Consider the following 17,243-nt stretch of genomic DNA (forward strand, 5'->3'; position numbering starts at 1 on the left):
TCCCTCCAGAACCTAACTTACTTGTTCTAGGGTAGATCAGCAACCTGGGCCCAAAGGCTCTCTACACACCTCTGACTCTTAACTTTTCACCTCCCTAAACCTTGCTCCTAGGGATGCACCTCCACTTCTACCCAGTGACACTGGTCAAGGCTATCGCACAGTGAAGGCCAAGTTGGGCTCCAAGAAGGTGCGGCCCTGGAAGTGGATGCCATTCACCAACCCAGCCCGCAAGGATGGAGCTATGTTCTTCCACTGGCGACGGGCAGCTGAGGAGGGCAAAGATTACCCCTTTGCTAGGTTCAATAAGGTGAGCCACCACCATTTGGACATAGAGCAAGGTTGTCCACCCACTCTGAGCCACTCGTGTGAGCTCTCCAGTATCCTAGGGTAGGCTCTAGAGGCATGCTCAAGCCTTTGTTTCAGCCATGGTTACCTACATAGTTCTTGTTGTGGATACCTGCAGGGTGGGACCCTGTCCTTTCCTGGACCTGCTCTGGTTTTTGGTGGCTTCTCTTGGCCCTTTAAATGTCATTATTTCTTAGAGCTGTATCCTAGGTGCTCTACCCTTCACACTCTGTACCTTCTCCCTAGCTTCTCATTTACCCTGTGGCTTCAATTACTCTCTGTCTGCCGTTGACCCCAGCTCAATATCTCCAATCCAGAGCAACAGTTCCCATATATCCATTCATTTACTTAACATCTCTTCCTGAATGCCCCACAAATGCTTTAGATCAAGTAGGTTCTCTCTATTCTCTACCCCCAAACCTGTTCCCCATATTAGTGAATGGTACCACCATCCACGCAATTGCCTAAACCAGAAACTTGGGAATCATTCTCTACCTAGTTTCTCCCTTAGCTCTATATTTCATCAACAATGAGACACAGAGGGTAGGTGAAGACAGATCAGAAACATGTAAGCAAATAAATTGGATTCTTTCAGGTAAGAGCCATCAATAAAATGAAAGCAGGATATGAATGGGATATGAAATGAGATAAAGAGTGAACTTGTAGGTGTAGGGGTAGCCTCACCTAGATAGGGTGGTCAGGAAGGACCTCTCTGAGAAGGTGGCATTTGAACTAAACCTCAGTGATAATCAGTGAATCCTATGGATTCTGTTTCCATAATAAACCTCGTCTTCCCTTTTTTCATCTTCTGCTGGCACCGTAGTCCAAGCTGAATTATCCTTGGTCTAGTTACTGAATCAGATGGTGCAGAGCCTTACCCAGACTCCCCCCAGCCAGTGAGAGGATGGGCTGGGATTGCCTAGGCCACTATTTAAGCCACTATACAGTATAGCCTCATTCCTTGCAGCCTGGAGCAGCCTAGACTTCCAGCCTGAAAGCACTAGAGGCTTGAACCCAGGACTCCCAAGTCCCGACTTTCCTGTCAGCCCAGTATATCTAACTGGACCTGCAGAGCCCTGATGGCTCACAGGCTTCTCAGACTCAGCACATTCAGATGTGACCCAGCATTCTCCCCTATGCCCCAAGCCTGGTTTTCCTCCATCTTACCACCACCTTTAGGCTCCTCAGGTCCAGTGGAAGGAGAAGCTGGAGATGTAAGATTGAGAAGGGACAACGAGAGGTGAGGCATCTGAGGCAATGGGAGGGAAGGCTGGATGAGACAATTCGAGGTGAAGACAAAAGAATGTCCATTTTGCATTTAGTAAATACTATTCCATGCCAAGCCAAGCCCTAGTCATCGAGGGCACAAAAATGAATCAGACACAGTATCTGCCCTTGAGAAACTCTCCATATTGAGGAGGAGAGAGGGGAAGGTACAGGCAATTACAGTTTGGTGAGATACATGCTATTTTGGAAGGACGTGAAGGTCACGGAAACTTCCTGGAAAAGTCAGAGCTTGAGTTGAGTATTGAAGGATGTCACCAGATGATATTAAGAAAAGAATTAAGTTGTTTTATATTCAGGCAGAGGGGACAGCATGAGCAAAGGCACAAATTAAAAAGCAGTCATATGTATGGTATGCTGTGGGCACTTCCCTGTTAATGAAGCTTAAAGCTCAAGGTAGAACATGGTGGGAGATGAGGCCTGAGAGGTCAGTCAGCAGGAGTCAGGTCAGGCAGGGATTGGCAGTCAGGCTCAGGAATTTGGGCTTTGCCCTGATGTCTTTGGGTAGCTACTGACAGATTTTGAGTAGTGTCAGGATTAAATTTCAGTTTTAGGAAGATCATGGTGACTACAGGTAGAGAATGAAGTCAGAGTTAAGTGAACTTAATCATCTCTCCAATATTGCTTATTCCTGGAGTCCCGTTCTTAGTCCGTGGCTCCCCACCTGCTCTCTTGTTCAAGTCAGAAACACAGGAGTCACCTTCCCTCACCCCTCACATCCATTTAGGAAGTCCTGTGGTTTTTAACGAAAGCCTCAAGTCTGTGTCGTTTTCTCCACCTTCCACTTGTGCTGTTTTAGTTCAGGCTTCTTCACTTCTCACCTCAATTATTTCTAAAACCTGCCAGCTGGTCTCTCAGGCTCTTGTTTCACTCTGTCTGTTCTCACTGCAGCCAGGGTGGTCTTTCCAAAAGAGAAACATGACCACTTCACTCTTCTCTTTAAAACTAACCATATTGGCTCCAGTCACCCTCCAGACTCCTTAGCAGGGCACACAAGGCCTGCAGCAGCTGGCCGCTGCTGACTCTTACGCCTTTCCCTGTCTCTCCCTTGTTTCCCTAACATGTCCCTAACTGCCAACCCCGCACACATTAGGCTGTTCTCTCTCATTACTATGTTTGTGTTGCCCCCTCTGCCTAGGATTCCCACTAACATCTTCCCTCGTCAATTCACTTCTGTCTATCCTTAAGATTGAACTAGGCTGCATTTACCTCCATGCTAACCAACCCTGTCTCTAGGTTGGTTCAAGTGTCACTCATTACACCCTAGGCTTACCTTTGCCATCAAACTCGCCACTCTGTACTAAATTGTTTTCTCAGCTGGACTGTGAGCTTTGGGAATAAGGCCCTTGTCCATCTTATTTAGCACTGTGTCCCCAGCATAAGTCTAGCAGCCCCCTGATAAATATTTATTGAATGAATGAATGGCTCCCTCACTTGACCTTGAGCTCCTTGAGAGCAGGACTAGCTGCACAGTTCCTGAGTACTGTTTTTAATTAAGTGGAACTGAAATGCATAGGAGGGATACTTAACCAAGCTTGGGAAACTAGAGACTTCCCAGAGGAGATGATGCCTGACTGAGATCAAGAGGATGAGAAGTTATCTAGGTAGAAGGAATGTGGAAGTGGAAAGGCATTTCAGGCAAGAACAAAGGCTGATCGGGAGAATCTGGTATGTCCCAGAAACTGTTAGTCTTGGTTGGAACTTAGGGTCCATGAGGGACAATGGCTGCAGAGAGAGAAGTCTTTCACCCCTGTATCCATTGATGATTGATTCAGTAAATATTCGTTGATATTTGTAGAGTGCCGGGCCCTGTGCTGAACCCTGATGGAAGGAAGTAAACCAGACAACCCTTGCTCTTGAGGACTATGCAAATGATCTAGAAGGCACTTTTTAGAGTAGTGGGGATCCTTGGAAAAGGCTTAAAAAAAGGGATGGCTGGGTGACATGATCAGATATACATTCTAAAACTGCTTCCCAAATTATCTGGTGAAGGAATTTATCTTTATTTTTCAATATTATTTTATATTTGTTTTAAGTGTACAGCATAGTGGTTAGACATTTATGTAATTTACAAAGCGATTTCTTCATTAGTCCCTACCTGGCACAGTACATAGTTATTATAATATTATTGACTGTATTCTGTACTTTACATCCCCACAAATATTTTGTAACTACCAATTTGTGCTTCTTAATTCCTTCATCTTTTTCATCCAACCCCCCCAAACCCCTCCTATCTACCAATCAACAGTTTATTCTCTGTATTTATGTCTGTTTTTGTTTTATTCATTAATTTTGTTCTTTAGATTCCTCATATAAAAAATATGGTATTTGTCTTTCTCTGACTCTCCCAAACCCCTCCTATCTACCAATCAAAGGTTTATTCTCTGTATTTATGTCTGTTTTTCTTTTATTCATTTATTTTGTTCTTTAGATTCCACATATAAAAAATATGGTATTTGTCTTTCTCTGACTTATTTCACTTAGCATAATACCCTCTAGGTCCATCCATGTCTTTGCAAATGATAAGATTTCATTTTTTTTATGTCTGAGTAACATTCTAGTAGTGAAGGAATTTAAATTTTTTTTTCCAATCCATCAGATTGATAAAGATAGTAAAATTACAAGACAAAATACAAGTTCATGTTTCTTCATATTAGATTCAGCAGTGTATAATTGTTGCAAAATTGTTATAAAGGTTTCTAAATGCCTACTCTCAATATCCATACTTACCATACACCAGTAATTACAAGTTGCAAACAGCACTGGTCTGCAGGTTGTCCTTTAAGCAGCACGGTTCAGAGAGATCCCATCTTGGCTGCAGATAGAATTGCTAGGGGGAGGGTTGAATGGAGGCAGAGATACCATGAGAGACTTTTTCTGATCTAGGCAAGTGGTAGTATGATCTGGACTGAGATGTTGTAGTTGAGACTCTGGAGGTAAAAGCGACAGATTTGGGGAAGGGGAGGGGTCAAGAGTAAAGGTAGGAGTTAAAGATGCCTCCCAGGTTCTAGCAAGGGCACCTGGGTTGGGTGATGGTGACAGTGACTGAGATCCAGACTGGAGGAGATTTAAGTTTCAGGAAAGATGATGAGCGTAGTACTGAACATACCAAGTTTTTCAGTTTTTTTAAACTGAGGTATAATTGACATAACATTATTTGAAATGTACAATGATTTGATATTTGTATGTATTGAAAGATGATCATAATAAGTCTAGTTAACACCTGTCACCTGAACATATTAAGTTTGAGATATATGTGGGACCTCCAGCAGGAGATGTCCAAGAGGCTGCTGGAATTAACAGTCTTGAGAGCAGGTTCAGGGCCACTGTGGTCTTTGATAGAGAAAAGAAACTTCCCTGGTCCAGCTTAGCACTGACTCCTTTCAGAGACCCAGATGGTGCTGTTTGTCCCCGAGAGAGGTCTTGGGGACAGGACTTGGGAGAGGGGAAGCAGGGCCATGGGCAGGGGAATAGGATTCAGGTACCTTTTCTGTATCTATGTATGTGACCTTGGCCAGCTCTGAGGAAGCCACAAGTCTCGCTGTCACCACTGGGTGGCAGAAGTGCTTCAGACAAGTGTGCTCCATAGACTAGGGGAGCCTAGTCTTCTCTCCAGTATTTAGCCATCTGCCCTACTCCAGAGTTGACCTTTGGACTCTGCAGAAGCTCTTACACGTGGGTCCCTCACCTTAACCATGGGGGCAGAAACATAGATGCTATTACTGGGGCTCTGGAGCTGAAGCATGGTGACGTTGCTCTGGAAGTGAGTGCAGAGGCAGGCTCAGTCCTAGAGCCTGCCGGGGCCTCTGGTCAAGCAGATAGTTTCTTTCCTCACTCTGGAAACACCACCTGCAGGCTGCCCTGTTTAGGGCCCTAGGAGAGGATTCACTTTTGTCCAGCCCAAGATTGGCAATAAATAGGAAGGGCTGTGGTCATAGGGGGCTGGAGCCCACTGGACATGACACAACATGGGCATGCCCCTACTCTGTCCCTCTGTGCCAATAGACTGTGCAAGTACCCGTGTATTCAGAGCAGGAGTACCAGCTGTATCTTCATGATGACGCTTGGACTAAGGCAGAAACTGATCACCTCTTTGACCTCAGTCGCCGCTTTGACCTTCGTTTTGTAGTTATCCATGACCGGTATGACCACCAGCAGTTCAAGGTGAGCTGTTGTGCATTTGCACGTGTGCACAACCCCCAGGTCTGGTAGGCCCACTACCTTTATGCAATCCCTTCCACGTGCCTCTGAGTATTCATCCATCTTCTTCCCGCCCCCCACCTTTATCCTTAGAAGCGTTCCGTGGAGGATTTGAAGGAGCGGTACTACCACATCTGTGCCAAGCTTGCTAATGTGCGGGCTGTGCCAGGCACAGATCTCAAGATGCCAGTATTTGATGCTGGGCATGAACGACGGCGGAAGGAACAGCTGGAGCGTCTCTACAACCGGACCCCAGAGCAGGTCAGCACTAAGCCCCACAGACTCTCCCTCCGTGCCCCCAAACCCACTGCCCTCAACTCCCTAACCCTTCCGGTCCCCCAATGGTTGGTGCCTGTGTGCCCCTCCATAGCCCTTCACTTCCCTCATGATCTCTTCCATCTCAGATTCCCTCACAGACAGCCCAGTGCCCCTTCATCTCCCCGTCTACCCTCACTTTCCTGTGTGCCTTCACATACTTATCTCTTGACTCTCCCAGGTGGCGGAGGAGGAGTACCTGCTGCAGGAGCTGCGCAAGATCGAGGCCCGGAAGAAGGAGCGGGAGAAGCGCAGTCAGGACCTGCAGAAGCTGATAACGGCGGCAGACACCACTGCAGAGCAGCGGCGTACCGAACGCAAGGCTCCCAAGAAGAAGCTACCCCAGAAAAAGGAGGCCGAGAAGCCGGTGTGGGGGACTTACGTCAGCTCAGCTCAGGGTGGAGGGGTCACTTAGCACAGAGGACCCGTAGCAGAGGGCTCTGAGGACACCCAGAACTAGCAGCGTGCTAGGATTAACATGGGGCTCTCTCCCTGTGACACCTTGGTCTCCATAACTCCTTCTCCCCCAGGCCGTTCCTGAGACTGCAGGCATCAAGTTTCCAGACTTCAAGTCCGCAGGTGTCACGCTGCGGAGCCAGCGGGTACGTGTGTCACCTCCTTCAACATGTGGGCCCTAGGCACTCTGCAGCCTGAGTGCAGGCCACAGGGCTGGAGCAATAGGAGAGGTGGTGCCATGTGCCGCAGGTAGAGATGACCTCAGGGAGATGTGGCCAGGCCGAGGTCACAGCTTTTACTATATTCCACTTGCTATTTCCTTTTCTGACTCAGAGCTGTCTCCCGGGGTTAATCTCTCTTCTATTCCCCCACTGCCTTTAGCGTCCCTTCATCCTAAGGTGCTTGTGGGGGAGAGGGCTTAGCTGCTGGGTCATTGCAGATGAAGCTGCCAAGCTCTGTGGGACAGAAGAAGATCAAGGCCCTGGAACAGATGCTGCTGGAGCTGGGTGTGGGTGAGTGTGGAGGCTGAGCTCCATGGGATGTACCTACCTGAGCCTGTGGATAAAGGCAGGGGGAGGGCAATTCTTTCCATCATACCCTGGCTCTGCCCTGCCTTGTACCCACCCACCTGCAGAGCTGAGCCCCACACCTACGGAGGAGCTGGTGCACATGTTCAACGAACTGCGGAGTGACCTGGTGCTGCTCTATGAGCTCAAGCAGGCCTGTGCCAACTGCGAGTACGAGCTGCAGATGCTGCGGCACCGGCACGAGGCACTGGCACGGGCTGGTGTGCTGGGAGGCCCTGCCACACCAGCATCGGGCCCTGCCCCAGCCTCTGCCGAGTCAGCAGTACCTGAACCTGGTCTCGGCTCTGACTCCACCAAGGACACCATCATTGACGTGGTGGGCGCACCTCTCACGCCCAATTCGGTAAGAGCCAGTACAGGCTGGGAGAGTACAAACTGGCCCTACATGAGTGGCGCATATGTGTGTACAGGCTCCACTCCCTCTAGTGTCTGCAGTGGGAATTGTCACTCTGAGGGGTTCTGAGATGGGAGTGAGTGGCCGGCCAGTGGGCATCACCTTCCCTGAATCAGGCCTCATGGGCCACTGACCTCAACACCTTCTGTGTCTCCTCAGAGGAAGCGACGGGAATCGGCCTCTAGCTCCTCTTCTGTGAAGAAAGCCAAGAAACCGTGAGGGGCCACATGGGTTATGGGCGATGCTGCTATGTAAATAGAGCTGCTGAGTTGACTGGACTGCTTCCTTTTCCTTCCCAGTACTTCTGATGGCCCTGGCTGGGAGGGTGGGCAGGAGGGGGTCACCACACCCACTTCACGGGGGCAGCATTGGGGCTTGCCTGCATGGAGACCCTTAGCAGCCCTCTAACCACTAACCACTGCCAGTGTTGCCCAAACACGTGCGCCTGGGAACACCCACGGTTCTACACCCGACAGCTCACAAACAGCAGTGGCCTCAGATACCAGCAGCTTCAAAGAGCCTCATGCTCAGACAGGCCCCATGGCCCTGTGCACATTCAGTGCGGGTATCACAGGTACTTACTCTAGTGACCACCAACCACACTGGTGGTCTTGAACACCGAGCAGTCTGGAACACACTCCAACCCCTATACTTCTGACAGTGTCAGGCACAGCACACCTGGTCCATACACACACGCAAGGCCTCATTTCCCCGACTTTATTCAGTGGCACGTTCACAGCGGGGATGGGGTGGACACAGGGTGGGGCCTGACCTGTCCTGGAGCCCTGGGGGCACCGCACACCATGCACTATGGATGGGAGGGGGCACAGGGGGGCTTGGTGGCCCCAGTAGAAGCCTGTGTACCAGGGAGGAGGTGGTGAGTACCTGGGTCGCCCTAGCCCAGGCCCACAATGGGAGGGGCTAATACTGGGCTGAGGTTTAGGGGTGGGGGCGGGGGGCACAAAGTGTCTGTTCCAGAGGGGCCAAGTGGCCAAGCCCTTACCTAGGGCACTAGCCCACATGGCAGGCTGGGGGACACTCTGGATGTAGAACTGTGCCACTCTCCCTTTTCCCCTCTGGTGAGGGAGAGGAGGGTTCTGGGCTGGGCCAAGCAGCTACCCTGTCCTATCCCATCCCATCCTCAGCCGATCAGAACGGCTTCGATGTCTGCTTGAAGATGAAGCCTCGATATGCAAGTGTCTTCATGATGTTGGCAATGTTCTTGCAGTCATCTAAAAAGAGAAAGAGAAGACATTTAGATGGGCCCCATCCTTCCCCTCCATGCCCATAGGTGGTCTTACAGGGGTCGGGGTGGGAAGCAGGGTCAGATTCAGGAGCCACAGACTAAACCAGGGGTCCCATTCCCTGGGAGCAGCATCTCCAGCTTCAAGTTGGGCTGGGTGATGCTGGCCCGGCAGGAAGCCTGGTCTCAATGCTTCTCAGTCCCATAATTCATGCTGGAAATTGGCCGGCGTGTCCCGCCCCGGCCCCAGTAGTGATATATGGGCGCCGTCGCAGTAAGAAAAAGGCAGAGTAAATGTGTAATTTCTCCCTTGACGGCCCCCGGCCGCTGGGCGATCCTTCTTGTTGCTGCCGCATGGGGACGGCCCGCCCGCCACACTCCGTCTTCCCGCCACCCGCCTTGATGTCTCCATTTCATTACTGTGCGGCCATTCATCACGCCCACGGCCAGGGTGACTTTGCCAGCACTTGCATGTATGTGGGAGATGTGGCCCAGGCAATAATCACTGGTGACAAGGCACAAGCCTTGGCACTGCTGGGCCAGGGCCCTGGGAAACACCTGCCCTGAGACCCGCCCTGGCTTATGTGCTCAAACAGCAACCTGCCTGGGCATCTGCTCCTGTGCATTCCCAGACCAGTGGAGCAGGTCCAGGTTTGTGATCCCCTAACACCGTGGCCAGCAGCCTTCTACTGGATACACCTCAGCCCAAGCCCTGCCTCTCCTACCCCGGTAGGCTCAAAGCTGGTACTGGTCAGGCTTTAGCCTTGTCTGGCTGAATCTCAAGTTAAATATGTCTGTCTGCCAGACCCTGTCACAGCAGTTTCACAAGTATTGGTTCCCATAAGAAACTCCATGCTCAAAACTGTACTAGAACCGTGGTGGCTACAGGAACAGGTACGCTAGGGCCTCAGTATCATTGATATGGGCCAGAACTTGTCCCACTATAGTAAGCCTAGGACAGAAATGGCCCAAGTGGCTGGGTTTTTCTATTCCACTGCCCACAGCTTCCCATCCCTTCCCTTGCCTCTCCTCCCACCCCTCTCCCACCTACCATACTTGCTTCAGGGCCATAACCAGGGATTCGGCCGCCACCAACCCTCATGGGATCGATGCTGTGATGGCAGAAGTATTGTACATCGATGTCATAATCAGATGTGGGGGGTGGTAAGGTCAAGGTGGGGTCAGGAGGCCTCTGCAGCTGTCACATAGGGCCCTGTCTCACAGAACTCAACATGAATGTACCCACGGTGGATGTGGGCATGGAGAGGTAACCCAGGACCCAGACATACAAACACCTTGTTCCTCCAGGGACTCAGGGAGCCACGAGGTCTGGTGTGAAGCAGAACAGAGAGAAGACAGATGGGTGGGTAGTGGCGGCCATGGCAACTCCAGACGTGACCCATCCCCGTGGTTTATGGGCCGGACACGAGCCCCGCTCAGCTGAGGCCCCGTCATTTGTCTCCCTTAGAGTGTATGCCTGTGCTGTGGGGGTAGAGTGGAGGGAGGGGCCTACGATAAGGGGAGCTAGGCAGTTTACAGTAAGGGGAATGGGGCAGGAAGAGTTGTGCAAGAGGGGCGGGGGGTGGGGGTAGGAAGGGGACAGGAAGAGCCCTGGAGTGGAGTTTATGATAGGGCCCAGGGGCTGTGATGGCGCTGTCAAGAGGGGCTCTGATAGGGTGATTTTCTTCCCAAATAAGTCTGGCCTTGTCAGGGCACCTCCAATCCGTCCTGTCTTCTGTACTCTGGGGACCATGGCCACTCTGCATATTAAGAATAAGTCCCCTCGTTATCTGCAATTACCCAGCGGCCACACACCTCATTTCTTCCAACAGAAAAGAAAATTAGTTTTCTATTGACTTCATCTGGCTCCTCCCTCAGCGCTGGACAAATTGCTCAATCTGCCTCCCTTGGCCCAAGTGAGAGTGCCCAGCTCCTCTCTTCAGGTCACCAGCCATCCAGTGGGTTAAGCACTGGCCTCCCACCTGTGCCTGGTCCTGAGCTAGTAGAAGGTCCATGTGCTCTAGTCTCTGTCCTTGACCTCTCCCCACAAGATGGCTTCAACCACGCTCTAAGCTTCAGCTATCCATAAGATCACGGTCTCCAGCCTGCACCTTTCTCCTGAGCTCCAGACCACAGATCCGAATGCCTCTGGAAAATCTCTTTCTAGATATCCATACAAACTCAAAATGTCTTAAATAACGAACTCATTTTCTTCCCTAAACTTCTTTACTTCCCCGTGTTCTCCATCCTAGTGAATGACACACCAAAACACCCAACAAGAAACCTGAGTCAGGCTTGACACCTTGCCCTCTCCCTCACTCCCAAAATCTAATCAAGCATGAAATACAGACTTCATCTTATTTCCTGTCTAATCATCTACTTTCCTTCCTTCTGGCAGCCAACCCGTTGGCCAGACCCCATCATCTCTTGCTTTTACAATAACTTCCTCTTTTCCCTCTAATCCATTCTCTTATTGCCAAAGTGATCCTTCTTACACAAATCTGACCACATCTTTTCCTCTTTAAAGCCCTTTAAGTGGCAACTCTTGCCCTGTTTCAAGTCTACACTCTTTAATATGACTTAAAGGTAAAGGCCTTGCAAAATCGGATACCTGCTGTCTCTTGTCTCACCTCTGCCACTCCCTACCCTCAACGCCTAATCTCAAGGAAACATTCGCTGTTATCTGAAAATGACAAAATGGGTTTTGGAGTTAGACAAACCTGTGTCTAGTCTTAACTTCGCCTACTTGCCGCGTGCCCTGTGGTCAGTGCTCAGTTTTTTCAAATTTCAGGTTCCTCGCTAGCAATGATAATGGATGCTGCCTCAGTGTTACTGTGAGGACTGAACGGGTGATGCACCTACATGTCTTTGCAGATGCTTTGTTTGGAATATCTCTCTTCTCTTCTTGAAGGGAAAGAAACGTGCTAGTTTCCTGGATCACCTAATGGTAGGAAAGTATATACTGTACAATCTATGGCACGAATTACATAGGGGCCGGCACACTTGATGAAACCAATTGTCATTCACTCCACCAACTCTGACTAGTGGTCCTGTTTATTGGGGATTATGGAGTCTAACTTGTTGCAACTGGTCTACTCTAATGAAGAGAGACCCAGATTGGGGAAAACACTTGCTCTAGTCCACTCAGCAAGTCAGTGGTACAGCAGTTATGAGCTTCCAACACAGGCTCTTTTTCCAGCCCTTGAAGGCTTCGTAAGAGTCAGTGCAACCTACTGATCAGTTTAAACAGTGAATGGCAGTTAGAAAATAAGGAAACTGGGCAGAAGCACAGAGACAGATTTGGGTCTTTTAATAGGCCATAAGTTGAGAGACAGCAGCAGAGTGAGCCTGGTGGCATGGCTTCTCAGAGTCCTCTCCTTGAAGCCCTGGGGCCACCTGGGTCAGCAGCCCCACCTTCTGGCAACTTTAACTGAGCTAATGAGGTGGGCCAGAAGCTGTTACAGGGTGGGGGATGGGAGGTCGGCCACAACCTGTGCTCACACTGGAGGCCTCCAAGAGTAGGTCTTCCTTACCTCCGAATTCTAGAAGACTATCCTGCTTTTATGTTCCTGTAGAGTCATCAACTTGTGACAAAATGGCCCTCTTTTCTTCTCTTTTTGGGCATTGCTCCTAATGTTGGAAATATTTTTATATCGACAAGACCATAATGGGAGGGGTGCAGTGGCATAAATCAGAGAGGTGAGTGGAGCTAGCACCTAACGAAGAATAAACTTGTTGGCTGGGCCCAAGAGTAGCCCAGTAGCTGCTTGGGAAAGGAGCTGCTAATGGAATGGCAGCCCAGACTGTCAGGACACCCAGTGAGAGCTCACGCAGAGCAACCACGTGAGACTGACATGCTCCAGTTAGCTGCACTTGCTGGAAAGTGAACAGTAGAGGACAGGAAGCAGAGCCTGGGGCAGGGCCACCCTCAGGAGGGAAGGGGCTCAAGGAAACTCTTGGAGAGCCGTTCATTCGCACACTCGTTCATTCAGCAAACACATGCTGACACCTTCTGTGCACCGGGTGCACGTGGGCCACGCTGGGCACAGGGCCGCAAGGGCTTTGGCTTCCTGCCCCGGAGCTCAGCGACAGACCTGTGGGTAGTGCAGTGTGAGCAGTGCTATGAGAAAAAGAGGCACAGAAAAGGCATTCTTTCAGTCTGAGGATCAGGAAGGGGTTCCTGGGAGGACGAGGTTAAACAGAGGTCTGAGGGGCATGTGGGAGGGGGCTAGCCAGCAAGTTGGGGTTGAAGTGGGGGAGATGTCCTCAGCATAGTGAACAGCATAGGCACATTCTGGAGGGGAAATGTGGAGTGTCCAAAAATTATTAAGTTTAGCAGGTTGTGGGGAGTGAGGAAGAGTAAGAGGCAGGGGAGTGGCAAGAGATGAAGCTGGCGAGGTCAGCAGTGACTGGCTTGAAGAAACCCTGAAAAGCCCCAAACACTAAGGTAAGGAGCTTAAGATTTTATTATTCTAGGAACGATGGGGAGACACTACATGTTTAAGGAGGGGCATGACAGGACCAAATTTGTGTTTCAGAATTATCATTTGAGGATTGGAGGGGTTAACTCTGAAGGCAGACACCAATTAGCAGACTGTACCAGAAACGGTGGCCCAGAACTAGGCCAGTGGCACTGGAGACAGAGATAGAGACATATCAGTGATGGGGAGAAGTGGATGGAGGCAAGAGATTTTCAGGAAACAGAATGAGCCTTAATGAGGGCACTGGGAGGGCTAGAGGAAGGAGTCTAGGATATCCACAGGTCTGTCTCTGAGCACCTCGAGGGCAAGAAGCCACTCACTGAGATAAGGCAAACCAAGAGAAGGTGTAGGTTTGGGGCAGTGATGAACTTAGCTCTGGATGTACTGTCTTGAGGCTCCTATGGGACATCTAAACTGATCAGGTATTTCTGTTATGGCTTCTAGGCTTTATATATTGTTTTAAAAGGTTTTCCCTATCCCGGTGTTAATAGAAAACTATCATATTTTCTTCTAATACTTTCAGTTTTTTATATTTAACTTTTTAAACTGTCTGGAATTTATTTTTGTATATGGTGATAAATAGAAGATCTAACTTTATTTTTTCCCTAGTGGGTATCTAGCTGTCCTATCACCATTGATTAAACTGTCCACTCTTTCTCCACCCTTTTGAAATGACGCCTCTATCATATATACATTTCCCATACATGGGTCTACTGGAGGCAGGAAAGAGAATGAACGTGAAACCATCTTAAGCTACGTCGTGGGTACAGTTCAGGATACAACAGTGAATGGTAGCCTGGAGAGAAGACGGGATCAAGGCAGTGAATTTAGGTCTGAACCAGGAGAGGGCCCTTGCCTATCCTTACACTCTGGGTTCGAATCCAAACTCCACCACTTAATAACTTAAGCAAGTTACGGTACTTTATTTAACCTCTCGGTGTTTCTATTTCTTCTTCTCTAAAATGGGAATAAAAATAATTATAGTAACTACTTTCCTCAAAGAGTTCTTAAAAAGATGAAATGTGTTTTTGTTAAGTGCTTAAAACAGTGGCTGGGTTATTATTATTATTGTTATTCCAATAATATCCAATAATAATAGTTATTCCAACAGTAACACTGATATTCCCCAACCCACTGTTTCTTGTCCCAGACATGGCCCACAGTCAGGGCCCCCAGACAGTGCCACCTTGGTCCACCCAACACGTCCTTCCAGACATAGATTACATCTGTCCACAGACACCACTCTCACAGCTCATTCCCCTTCCCCCCAGACAGGGCCCTTATAGCCTCAACTCCAAAGTGACCCCTTCTTCAGAGCCCCCCCTCATCCCCCTCCATCCCACTGAGGTGCCCGGAGGTGCCACAGGGCTGATGGTGAAGGATGACGGTGGTTCCACAATAAGGGGAAAAGGCAATTTCATCTTGATTAGCAGGCGATTTCTCTCTCCATAATAAGCGCGCTCCAAATAATTAGCGTGTTTTACGTAATAATGAAATTACAGAAATGCAGTCCACTTATTCAAACAACTCACCATTACCATATTTTTAAATATTAGACTTAATTAGAGTTTATCACTTCAGAGAAGTATGCGGACCGAAGATGTTTTTTAAAAAATCCTCATAAAGTGTTTATTAAGCGCTGGTAAAGCTGGGATAATGATGTGTTTGGAAATTAAGGCAATCAAACACTTACCGCCGCTCCTGGAGGCCGGGCATGGAAATGAGGCCATTACACGCCCATTACCCGCCAGCTCAAAGCCACTCGGGGGGCGGGGAGAGGATGTGCCTGGCCGAGAGGGCAGAGTGCCCAGAAATGCCTGTGCCAACATCCCACAGCAGCCTGACCAGTAAACACAGCACTGAACCTTTTATGTCACTTACATCGCATTTGGCCACCAGGAGCCGAACTTCGACTTAGCCAGGCAAATGACTGGATTAGTCCCAAATGCCAAAGAAGACACCCAAGACCGACCCCAATCCAGACTACCAGGTCTGGCAGGATACGTCAACTCCATTCAAATCCCAGTGCATACTGGGACAGAAACTAGGTTGGGTAGCCAGAAATGTCAGTGAGAGGAGGTGGAGGCTGAGGAAGCTACAGATCCAGAGCAGATGACCACTCCCTACTCAGGCCACACAGGAAGGGGCAGCTAGGGTGGTGGGGGAGGGTCCAGGAGGAAGCTGGGGACTGGGCCGGTAGCCAAAGATGCCACCAAAGATGCTGAGGCTCAGGGACACACCTGGGGACAGATCCGGATCAGGAAAAACAGGCAAGAAGGGTGGCAGGAGAGGCGCTGGTGGCTCCAGGCCCCATTTATCCCGGTGAATAACTAATTCCAGAATTTATAGTGCTGGGTTTTTGTTCTGTGGCCATTTATATCTGCGAGGGGAGGAAATGAAGAGGCAGTGCGGACGCCACATCTTTCTGTGTTATTGCTTGTCTGCCATTTGCAAATCATTATTAATTGTGGGCCCCGGTGGCGGGCCGGGCGGGGGCCGGGCTGGGTACATCCACATAGCTCTTCATCAAGGACCCCAGCCGCTGCCCCAGAGAGCCAATTACCCCGCCCTGATTGGGATCAGATAAAGAGGGAATTTTTACAAATTAGGGAATAAATAGAATTTCCACACAGGGCGCGGGCAGGACCTGAGAGGCTGTAATGAAAAACCATCCGTCACCATCAGTGGCCTGGGCACGCAGCCCCGGCACTCCCTCCCCTTGCGGGCCCGCCCGAATGCTCAGGGGTCTGGGCGTACAGGTCTAAGGACACCCCCCAACCCCTCCAAAACCCAGAAGCAGGGAGAGGAGTTCGCTGGTGGGGTGTATGCACCCTTTGGACTGAAGAGGCCTAGGCCCCAGCTTTGCTACTGTTCCTAGTGCTGCTGCTTCTTCCCTGTCTGCCTCTCCCTCAGGGTCTTGACAAGGAGACTGAGGCAGTCCTGAGAAAGGTCAGTGCTGGGGACCACAGGGCAAGGACCACATCCATGCCCCTACAGCTATGGCAGCCCTTGGGCAGAACCCCAGCCCTGTGGACCACTCACTCTGGGCTCCCATTAGCGCTCCTCCCCTTGGATCATTAAATATGTATATCTTATTACACGCCTTGTTAGAGTATCGAGCTCTATTGACTGATGATAAATCCTGAGCCTCGTCCTGGCCATAAATTTATCTGGAGATGATGAAGACTCAATAATCTAGTCAGGCAGATAATATCATCGGGCCTTAAAAAAGATCATTACATTATATGTCAGAATTAAAAGTGAAATACGCCGTAGTAACAGGGCGGCTGCTCTGGCCATTACAACGGGTGCCCGTCTCCCCCCATTCATTCCCAGCCAAGGCCCCATCCAGGTAGAGGGGCCAAGAAACCTCACCCTCCTCCTGGCTCTGGGATGCTACAGCAAAAGTGCTAGAGGATAGCCAGATAACATAAGGCCAAGTGAAGGGGACCTAGCTGGGGAGGGGCAAAGGAAAGAGCTGGCTACTGAGAGTAGCTAGTATCATTTCCTCATCTGCCATACCTGGCAGCCACATCTGCCCCAACCAAACTTCCACCTTAACCTGTCCCCAAGGAGTCTCCTGTGGGACTGTCTTCTGGGGGTCCTTGAGCGGCTTCCCCCTCCTGAATGGCCTGACCAACCAGGGCAGACCCTTTCCAAAACAGGGATACAGAGAGGTTAGGCTACTTGCCTCTGCCATCCCAGGCATCTGTGACCTGGCCCCAGACCTATATGCCGGCAGCTTATTTGGAGCCTTCCTTGTGAGTAAGCACTATTGGTCCAGACCATGGGCAGCGCCTTCCCGAGAGACTTGCCTGTCACAGACTCTACATCTTGTCCTTTGAGAAACCTGCTGCCAGTCTCTTGGTTGACTTCAGCACTAATGACCTTTCCCATTGTACCTTAATTCTACCATTTCCACAGTCATACCCTCAACC

At 49.9% G+C, this 17,243-nt stretch overlaps 2 protein-coding genes across 12 annotated transcripts in view; one reads left to right on the plus strand and one right to left on the minus strand.

Annotated features, from left to right (window-relative positions):
* Positions 1 to 7,859, plus strand: part of DMAP1 (DNA methyltransferase 1 associated protein 1) — a 9,078-nt gene extending 1,219 nt beyond the window's left edge. For both annotated transcript variants that reach the window (XM_006911407.3, XM_006911408.3), the window contains exons 4-11: positions 112 to 307; positions 5,635 to 5,793; positions 5,923 to 6,090; positions 6,326 to 6,511; positions 6,675 to 6,746; positions 7,040 to 7,112; positions 7,235 to 7,530; positions 7,741 to 7,859. In XM_006911407.3, the coding sequence (XP_006911469.1) occupies positions 112 to 307; positions 5,635 to 5,793; positions 5,923 to 6,090; positions 6,326 to 6,511; positions 6,675 to 6,746; positions 7,040 to 7,112; positions 7,235 to 7,530; positions 7,741 to 7,800 (1,210 nt within the window). In that variant the 3' untranslated portion in view covers positions 7,801 to 7,859. The remainder of the gene's footprint in view (positions 1 to 111; positions 308 to 5,634; positions 5,794 to 5,922; positions 6,091 to 6,325; positions 6,512 to 6,674; positions 6,747 to 7,039; positions 7,113 to 7,234; positions 7,531 to 7,740) is intronic.
* A 424-nt stretch (positions 7,860 to 8,283) lies between these two features.
* ERI3 (ERI1 exoribonuclease family member 3) overlaps positions 8,284 to 17,243 on the minus strand; it is a 126,391-nt gene continuing 117,431 nt past the window's right edge. For all 10 annotated transcript variants that reach the window (XM_025046418.1, XM_025046420.1, XM_025046417.1 and 7 more), the window contains one exon: positions 8,284 to 8,813. In XM_025046418.1, the coding sequence (XP_024902186.1) occupies positions 8,731 to 8,813 (83 nt within the window). In that variant the 3' untranslated portion in view covers positions 8,284 to 8,730. The remainder of the gene's footprint in view (positions 8,814 to 17,243) is intronic.

The sequence above is a fragment of the Pteropus alecto genome, unplaced genomic scaffold (genome assembly GCF_000325575.1).
Source record: "Pteropus alecto unplaced genomic scaffold, ASM32557v1 scaffold484, whole genome shotgun sequence".
Lineage (NCBI taxonomy): Eukaryota > Metazoa > Chordata > Mammalia > Chiroptera > Pteropodidae > Pteropus > Pteropus alecto.